Source organism: Pseudorasbora parva, chromosome 8 (assembly GCF_024679245.1).
Source record: "Pseudorasbora parva isolate DD20220531a chromosome 8, ASM2467924v1, whole genome shotgun sequence".
NCBI classification, from domain to species: domain Eukaryota; kingdom Metazoa; phylum Chordata; class Actinopteri; order Cypriniformes; family Gobionidae; genus Pseudorasbora; species Pseudorasbora parva.
In genome coordinates this window covers 11709680-11719557 of record NC_090179.1, presented here as the reverse complement: position 1 = coordinate 11719557, position 9878 = coordinate 11709680, and the positions used below count along the sequence as shown (strand labels likewise).

Sequence of the window (9878 nt, the reverse complement as noted above, 5' to 3'; positions counted from 1 at the left end):
GCCTGGTTTATTACTCAAAACCGCAATCATGGGTAAGACTGCGGACCCGACCCTGTCCAGAAGGCCATCACTGACACCCTCAAGTGAGAGGGAAAGACAGAAAGAAATTTCTGAACAAATAGGCTGTTCCCAGAGTGCTGTATCAAGGCACCTCAGTGGGAAGTCTGTGGGAAGGAAAAAGTGTGGCAAAAAACGCTGCACAACGAGAAGAGGTGACCGGACCCTGAGGAAGATTGTGGAGAAGGACCGATTCCAGACCTTGGGGGACCAGCGGAAGCAGTGGACTGAGTCTGGAGTAGAAACATCCAGAGCCACCGTGCACAAGCGTGTGCAGGAAATGGGCTACAGGTGCCTCATTCCCCAGGTCAAGCCACTTTTGGTCTACAGAGAAGCAGCACTGGACTGTTGCGCAGTGGTCCAAAGTACTTTTTTCGGATGAAAGCAAATTTTGCATGTCATTTGGAAATCAAGGTGCCAGAGTCTGGAGGAAGACTGGGGAGAAGGAAATGCCAAAATGCCTGAAGTCCAGTGTCAAGTACCCACAGTCAGTGATGGTCTGGGGTGCCATGTCAGCTGCTGGTGTTGGTCCACTGTGTTTTATCAAGGGCAGGGTCAATGCAGCTAGCTATCAGGAGATTTTGGAGCACTTCATGCTTCCATCTGCTGAAAGCTTTATGGAGATGAAGATTTGGTTTTTCAGCACGACCTGGCACCTGCTCACAGTGCCAAAACCACTGGTAAATGGTTTACTGACCATGGTATTACTGTGCTCAATTGGCCTGCCAACTCTCCTGACCTGAACCCCATAGAGAATCTGTGGGATATTGTGAAGAGAAAGTTGAGAGACGCAAGACCCAACACTCTGGATGAGCTTAAGGCCGCTATCGAAGCATCCTGGGCCTCCATAATACCTCAGCAGTGCCACAGGCTGATCGCCTCCATGCCACGCCGCCGTCATTTCTGCAAAAGGATTCCCAACCAAGTATTGAGTGCATAACTGAACATAATTATTTGAAGGTTGACTTTTTTTGTATTAAAAACACTTTTCTTTTATTGGTCGGATGAAATATGCTAATTTTTTTAGATGAATTTGAGGAAATTTGGGTTTTCATTAACTGTATGCCAAAATCATCAGTATTAAAACAATAAAAGACCTGAAATATTTCAGTTGGTGTGCAATGAATCTAAAATATATGAAAGTTTAATTTTTATCATTACATTACGGAAAATAATCAACTTTTATCACATGTTCATTTTTTGAGAAGGACCTGTATTTGGCATGGCAAGTGTCTCACTTTCAACATTTGATATGTTATCTAAATGGGCTGCATTTATATAGCGCTTTTTTAAAAGACCCTATGGCCATCCAAAGCGCTTTAGATTTTGCCTCACATTCGCCCATTCATACACCAATTGCGTTGTCAGCCAACAACAACAACCCGTCGGGAGCAGCTGGAGTTAGGTGTCTTGCTCAAGGACACCTCGACACTTGGTCAGCTGGAACCGGGGATCAAACCACCAACCTTCCGGTTCACAAACAACCTACATGAACTACTGAGCCACTGCCGCCCCAATCTGTAGCTAATAGGTTGTTCAATCGTTATCTATATTCTATTGTGAATAAAATAAGTTTATGCCTGTTTTAAGATGCACTCTCTAATAAGTAAAAATATATATATTTAGTTTTTTGTTTTTACCTTTTCTGGTCATTTGTCCCTTACCAGTTGGGGCAGGCCAGGTGATAGACAGGCCTGCATTGTCAATGAATTCCACTATTGTCCAGTTTGATTTTAGGATGAGTTTCTTTGTTGGCCAGTCGATGTTCAACCTAAACACAGCTCGAATGACTACCTCCACCAGCTCCTCCTATGCTGGGTATAGAAATGTTGAAACTTCTAAATCCACTGAAATACACTGGAACCTCCGAGGCCTTACTTTCGGATGCATTCCTTCAAGAGGTTTGTGATGGGATCCTGGATGCAGCATCTCGTTTCCTTCTCAGGGAAAAGGGTTACAGCCATATCCTGAGACAAATGCACTGAAAATCTTGTCACACAGTGTCTGGTTACACGGCGTTAGGCTGTTTAAATTTGCTTTTCAAAACTGCTACAGAACTAAAGAGCTGCACCATGATATTTCCCCTTGTTGTCTGAACGGCAGGGTATGGAAACTGCCATACTCTGCCATACGTAAACGCCGCCCCTGGTTCACAATAATAATAAACATCAATATTTGCCATAAAAATACACAGTATGATGATTGTTTATTTCAAAACTCAGTTGTGCGTTGATTGTTGCCTTGAAAATCGTCAGCTGGTTCAACAAACTAAAGTGTCAATTTTAAAAGTCATTTAGTTGATATAATTTAAGTGAACCAACTGAAGATTTTTCAATGCAGCAAGTCAACGTTAGTTTTGATCTCCAAAAAAAGGTCCATTAAATAACATATCATGGAGAAAGACTTTACTGCCATTTAACTTTGTTTATATACCTCACACACTGCTCCATTGCAGGCTATGGAGGTCCCCTGTTGGATAGGTAGACATCGGGCAAGAGTTACAGGTCCCTTCTTGGCTTTAAAAAATAAAAAAGAAGTTATATTATGCAAAAATATAACATATAATGTCATTTTTGTTTCCTAAAAATGACCAGAAACACTGGTCCACACTTGGCCAGTGTAGAGCGATAGTCTCCTGTTAGTAATATAGATTTGTGTGTGTGTGTGTGTGTGTGTGTGCGTGCGTGCGTGCGTGCGTGCGTGCGTGCGTGCGTGCGTGCGTGCGCACAATCGATACAGCATATATGTATTTTATAAATATGATAAAACTAAAAACTCTTTGGAAATATGAAGGATGTAATATACTCTAGGCCTGTTGGTACTCAATATTAACATGAGACTGTGTGTGTTATGTACCATTTAGTCTTTTGTTTCACACTGTATTTGTGATGACTTTTGATTGTAAGTCACAAAAGTCCTAGAACTCAGAAAACACTTTCCACTGACACAGAAACTGAAACCCCATGATACTCCAGGTGACGGTGAGCTCTATTATTCAATGGGAGTAGCACACAGACTCATGGGAACACAACAGTGTTTTTAGAGAGCATGATATGTGCCAAGTCTTCATTTCACTCTAACAAATAAACATTTAACACCTCTGGAAAATAATACATTGTAAATTGTACCTATTCAGCAATTTAATATGAAGAGCTCAGATTAATGAGTATGGGTAGATTAAATATCATATTGAGTTTACTGCAGTTGTATATGAATTTCATGGCGGTCATACAATGTACGTATCAAATGTAGCATGTAAATTTGCATTACAGTTTAACAATCCAAGACAAAGTTATCAAGCCATAGGTGTTTTCCCCAATTGTATTAGGACCAGCAGTATAGAAGCAATGGTTTGGCTTCACACTTACAGAGACGATATTCGATGTATATGACAATGCTGTATATTTATGTTTAAAACGTGAAACCTGGTCAACTACTGTATCATTTCTCTTCTCAGTTTCATCAACTTGATATCAACTTTGTTTGAACAGAATACTGTGCAGAAGAGTTTATCAGCATGAAGGACCTTCCTGCACAAAATATATCATTCACTGAGTTCAAATTAGTCGGTTTCTACAGCCTAGGAGAATGGAGGCCTTTTTTATTTATCCCTTTCTTCTTGATGTTTTTATTGGCCATCACAGCAAATATTATTCTCATATATTTAATCAAATCTCAGCAGTCTCTGCATTCTCCTATGTATATTTTAATAGGTGTTATGGCAGTATTAGACTTGATCATGCCTATATTTTTTGTACCTAGCATGCTTCTTAGCTTTTTATTTAATTGGAGTGAGATTTCCCTGACTGGTTGTTTGATACAAATGTTTGGCCTTCATTTTATTGGAACATTTCAATCTACTTTGGTTTTTTGGATGGCTCTGGACCGTTACTTTGCAATATGCAAACCTCTTCATTATCATAAATATATGGAAATCTCTAACTTTCTAAAGTTTGTTGTTGTGCCAGTAATGAGAAATGGTCTGCTTATTGTCACCATGGTGTCGCTCGCTGGAAGACTGTCATTTTGTGTAACAAATGTTATTGATCACTGTTTTTGTGAGCACATGGCATTAGTTCAGTTAGCATGTGGAGATATATCTGTTAATAATATTGTAGGACTTATGGCTGCTTTCTTTATAACAACTGCTGATTTTATTCTTATTACTGTTTCCTATGTTCTGATTTTCTCTTCCGTGTTTAGGTCTGGTGAGACTCATTTAAAGGCCATTAATACCTGCATTACTCATATTATTATTATGACACTTAGTTTGATTTCTGCTTTGATTGCATTTTTGTCATACAGAATAAGGAATAACATTTCTTCAAGCAACCGTATATTTATAAGCATTCTATACTTATTGTTTCCAAGTTGTCTACACCCACTAATCTATGGATGGAGAACAAAAGAAATAAGACAAACATTTCTGAAGTTTATAAATAATGCAAAGGTCTATTCTTTAAAAAACTGAATGAACTTTACAAACAAATGGATACTACAACATGATAATACATAGAACATACATTTATACACGGAACTAGTGTTTTGTTTAAAAAACATTGATACTTTGAATATAAAAGCATGACAAATACAAAGAAAAAGGAATGCAGTTAATATCTTTACAAAACACATTTTAAACATCTAATAGACTTGGGAACCTATACACAAATGCAATGTATAATTTGTACATCATACATCAGCTGATAAAGTACAGCATATTATCAACATTCAGTAAATAAAAAACTGAATAAAAACAGAAGGCATGCTTTGTATTGGTTATGTTATAAGTTATGTTCTGTTTGCATTTGTATACTCTTAAGATACAGTGTCTCGGTGTGTTTACTCCTGAGTTACATTGGATTATTAATTAAAGACTTCAATCTAATCATCTTCATTGTGTTTTGTCAATATCGTTGAGTGACAGTATTTGTGATACACATAAGTGTATTGTCACATTTTGTAGTACAGTAAGTATTTTAATTTGAATTTAACTGATCCTATTCCCTGAATTATGTGGCCTGAATTATTTTTATCTGGCCTGTAGGCTATGTAAACAATGCACAACCAACTTAAGTGTTAGAAGTACAATTGTCATTTTCTCAACACTTTAAGACTTTAGGACTGTGGAAACAACTCAAAAATGTTAATACATTACAATATTTATAATTAATGTGTCATGCATGTTAATTTTTTCCAATAAGGTTTTTCCAATACTATTCAGGTAAGGAAAAGTAGTCATCCAGGATGGTAGTCGTTCAATTTATTTAAACATTCAGAAATGGTAAGGGACAATAAAAAAAAAAAAAATACTTATTAGAAAGTATATTTTTAAACAGGCAGCTCATGATTTTATGCATGCAATGAATTTGTCTAATATTACAGTTTGAAACAAATGGATCCATACACATCAGGCCCTAAAAATAACAGATAAAAACAAATCGATGGCAGAACTGTCATATTTTATATAAAAATTGAAAATGATTAGTTTTATGAATTTTATAAATTTGTCAAATATATAATTAATTTTTAAATGTTTGAATAATAAGGCGCAAGTGGTTCCCTTTCAGTCAGTCACGTTCGACATACATCGGATGTCACCGATCAATTGTGATCACTTCTGTAAATTCTGTAAAGACTTGGCTGCATTGCCTCCCTCTGGGAGAGTGGAGTTGCTCGAGATGGACCCAGAATTGACAACTATACTTTCCTAGAGAAGGTCGGGCTTGTGTGGAGCCTTCTAAGTTGGATGATTGGTATCTCTGGCATCCCGCATTGCTTCTCTTCTTCTCAGAAGTGGATGAAGAGCTTACCAGGCCATGGACGGCAACTTTTTCTGCCAGAAACCGGCCCAGTGGCTCTTCTTCTGAATCAAAACAGAAGAAATACCTTGTATCAGTCACAGTTATGTTCTGTTTATATACTCATGTACTATATAAGTTCCAGTGTCTCTGTTCACATTTGTCCAGTGTATGGAGGTTGTTATATTTCCTGCTTTCTCTTGAGTTACATTGGCCCTCATTTATCAAAAGTGCGTACACCAAATTTCCAGCGTACACCTTGCGTACACCCAAACCCACGGTGACTTTGAGATTTATCAATATGGACGTTGGCGTACGGCACGCTCAAATCCTACGCCAGCTCAGGAGGTGGTGTACGCACGTTTGAGTTAGTGGGAAAATGGGCAGAAAATTCCTAACACCACAAAACGCACTGACAAGATATGCTATATTATGACCCACTGTTAAATACCACAACAACAACATTCAGTGTTTATTTTAGTGCAACATGAACGTCAATGTTTAATTTGTGTGACTTTACCAAAGCGTTTGATTTGTAGGCATATGTATTCCTCCAGTCGCGAGCCTGTGCGCTTTATTTGACGTTTCAGGCCCGCCTGGCCCGGCAGCTGCGCGGACTGGGACTAAAATAATTTAGACTGACAAAATAATAAAAATGACCTTCTTCTTTTAAATAATAATAAAATAAAAAAAAATGACATTCTTCTTCTAAATAACAAGCATCATTAATAATAATAATAAGAAGAAGAATAATAATAAGAAGAAGAATCTTATAAATTGTCATGTAATTATTAATGTGAATGAATGGTACTCCACATCACATCATCATCATCACTATCGTACACCCCAATAGCCTACATGTGCCGTGATATGAAATTAAATGCTAAGTGTTTCAAAACGTGCTGTAAAATAATGCATTGTGATGGTAATTTATCATCCAAATAGCTATTTAAACTGCTGGAGTGCGCTTCTCAACGCCCACACTATTAACAGTACTCGTAATTTCGGTCCATATTTTGTTTTTGTGGGTGCCTTTATTCCCACTCTTTAAACTCTCAAATAAAACAATTTCGGGGTTTTTTCCACTTCCCTGGGGATGATCTCGATGGGCGCGTCTCAATCATCTCACTAGTTCAGTAGTCAGAGCACTGATCAGGGAGTCAGCCCATTGACTTATGTCCTAATCAGTGCCCTGACTAGTGAACTAGTGAGATGATTGAGCGCGCCCGATCTCCACATCAGAGATGTTTTGCTTCTTTGCCGTCTTCTGTTTGTCCATGGCGTAAAATGAGGGCGTGGGAGAGGCGGAGACTTGAAAATATAGGGGCGTGATATTCTAATGACGATCGTTTTCAGCCGCCACATTTATCAAGGGCAAGTATTGCGTACACCTGTATTGCAGAGGTGCGCACAGTTTCATAAATCAGGCGGTGAGAGGAGTGTAAGCATAATCTTACGTCAACATATACACCAGTTTCTACGCAAGATTGATAAATGAGGACCATTGTGTGGATTATTCATTAAAGACTTTTGAATCTAATTGTCTTTGTTGTGTGTTCTCGACAATTAGTGTGTGACAGTATCCGTGATGCACATAACTGTAATGTTACATTTTGTGGTACAACAAGTATTTCAATTTGAATTAAATCGAATAGCACATTAACTGATCCTATTCCCTGAAATAGGTGGTCAGGTTTTTTTTTTTTTTTTTTTTTTCGTAAACAATACAAAACCAACTTGACACAACTTGATTCATTAAAGCAGACAACTGGAAGTTGAAATGCATGGCTTTGACCCGTTGTGGTAATAAACACGTTAATTTACACTATTAGTTAATAGTTATTAAGGAATTTATAAATCTAGCCACAAGAGGTCACACGCCATTGTACCTTTTGTGCCAGTCCCGGATGAATAGAGAGGGTTGTGTTAGGAAGGGCATGTGACGTAAAACTTTTGCCAAATTCATTATGCAAATCATGAATATGACTTTCATACCAGATTGGTTGGGTCCCAGGTTAACAAGGACCCCCATCAGTGCCGCTGACCTTCAGTGCACTGGTGGAAATTGGGCTACTGGACAGAAGGAAGGTGTGTTAGAATAGGAAGGCGTGCCTGTTGGCAGGGAGAGAAGAGGAAAGGCAGGAGTTTAGGACTGAAAGTATGGACTTTGAATGTTAGTACAATGACAGGTAAAGGCAGATAGCTGGTAGAGATGATGCAGAGGAGAAAAGTTGACATTCTGTGTGTCCAAGAGACCAGGTGGAAAGGGAGCAAGGCTAGAAGCATTGGAGCAGGGTTTAAGCTGTTTTATAATGGTGTGGACAGGAAGAAAAATGGAGTAGGATTGATCCTGAAGGAGGAGTTTTTGAAAATTGTTCTGAGGCAAAGAATGTCAGATAGGTTTATGAGTCTGAAGATGGAAATTAAAGGTGTGATGTTGAATGTTGTTAGTGCCTATGCTCCACAAGTAGATTGTAAGCAAGAGGAGAAAGACATATTATTTTTGAGAAAGTTGGAGAAAGTGATGCAGACTGTTTGCAGAGTTGAGAGAGTGGTGATCGGGCAGATTTTAATGGACATGTTGGGGAAGGGAATAGTGGGGATGAGGAAATGATGGGCAGGTTGGGTCTTCAGGAAAGGAACTCAGAAGGACAGAGGTTGGTAGACTTTGCTAAAAGCATGAAGATGGCTGTGATGAACACGTACTTTCAGAAGAGGCAGGAACACATGGTGACATACAGCTCTGGACAAAATTAAGAGAACACTGTGGCCAGGGGGCATGGTTTGGTGAAGTCTGTGACGGGAGAGAGAGTTGGAGGAAGTGAATTAGGTGCAACCGATGAACACCTGTCTCTTGTTTCAGTAATTGGCGGGGAGAGACAGGTTATAAGCCACACAGGAGATGAGGACCAGAGAGAGAGAAGCTGGGACAACACAACGTGCTGGGACTTGAGCTGGAAGAATGCAGAGAGGAACTGCTTAAAGAAACTGGTAAGTAGGTCGAGCACAAATAACGAACACCTGTTTCTGATTGCAGTAATTGGCATGGAGAGAGCACTTATAAGCTGCTGCCGGGAGAGAGACAAGAGAGAGAGTTGGATTGGGACTTTGCGAAGATCGCCATTGCCATGCAAACTCCGCCGAAGACGCCACTTGCGGAAATCGTCCAATCGCTCGCCGGTCTTCAATAAGAACAACACCATGATCTGCTGGCCGTGAGGGAGGTGCAACAGAAACGTTTTGAAGCTCTTCTCACGGCCCAGCATGAAGACCGCAAGCTGGGAGATTCAGGCCGTTCCCCACAGACAGTCCATCGACTCGGCCGCCAACGTCCCTCTAGCCAAGATGGGTCCCAAAGACGACCCTGAGGCTTTCATCGAGCTGTTTCAGAGGGCGGCCGGGTTCCGGGAACGGCCCAAAGCGGACTGGCCAATGCCAGAATCTCCTGGTCTACGATGACCTGAAGCGCGCCATCCTTCAGCGGTTCGGCCGGAACATTGTCAACGTTTCTGGACCCTGACCCTGGACGAGTTCGGCCAGCCCTTTGTGTTCGCGCACCAGCTCCGGGACTCATGCCATAAGGTGCTGATGGCCGATGGAAGTGACGTCGACGGAATCATCAATCGTGTGGCACTGGAGCAGCTTGTGGCAAGGCTGCCAAAGCCGCCCGACGTCGCTAGACCAGGCTATCAAACTGGCGGAGGACAAAATGGTGGTGTGCCAAGGGGTTGGCGAGCCCTTACCAGCGGCTTCTCTCTCTCTCACTCTCCTCCTTCCCCCTCACCTTCTCTCTCAAAACCTGTTCCCCTTACCCAAGTCTCGTCGTGAGATGCTACCCCGGCCGGCCCCAAGTTGGAGAGTGGGTGGTTCAGCCGAACCATCACCAGTGTTCCAGTCGACGGCAAGGGGAGGGGGAGGACCACAGGACCCCGGACAGCTGGCTTTCCGGCCCGCAGTCTCTCCACGCCAATCTACAGGCCTACTGCCAGCCACTAGGGCCGCAGGGAAACCTGGGCCGGCGTG

At 40.9% G+C, this 9878-nt stretch overlaps 1 protein-coding gene across 1 annotated transcript; it reads left to right on the top strand.

Moving 5' to 3' along the window:
• The first annotated feature begins 3565 nt into the window (after nucleotides 1-3565).
• Nucleotides 3566-4528, top strand: LOC137084466 (olfactory receptor 52K1-like). The gene has a single exon (XM_067450737.1). It carries the CDS (start codon nucleotides 3575-3577, stop codon nucleotides 4526-4528), a length of 954 nt encoding a protein of 317 aa, XP_067306838.1. The 5' UTR covers nucleotides 3566-3574.
• Nucleotides 4529-9878: the final 5350 nt, after the last annotated feature.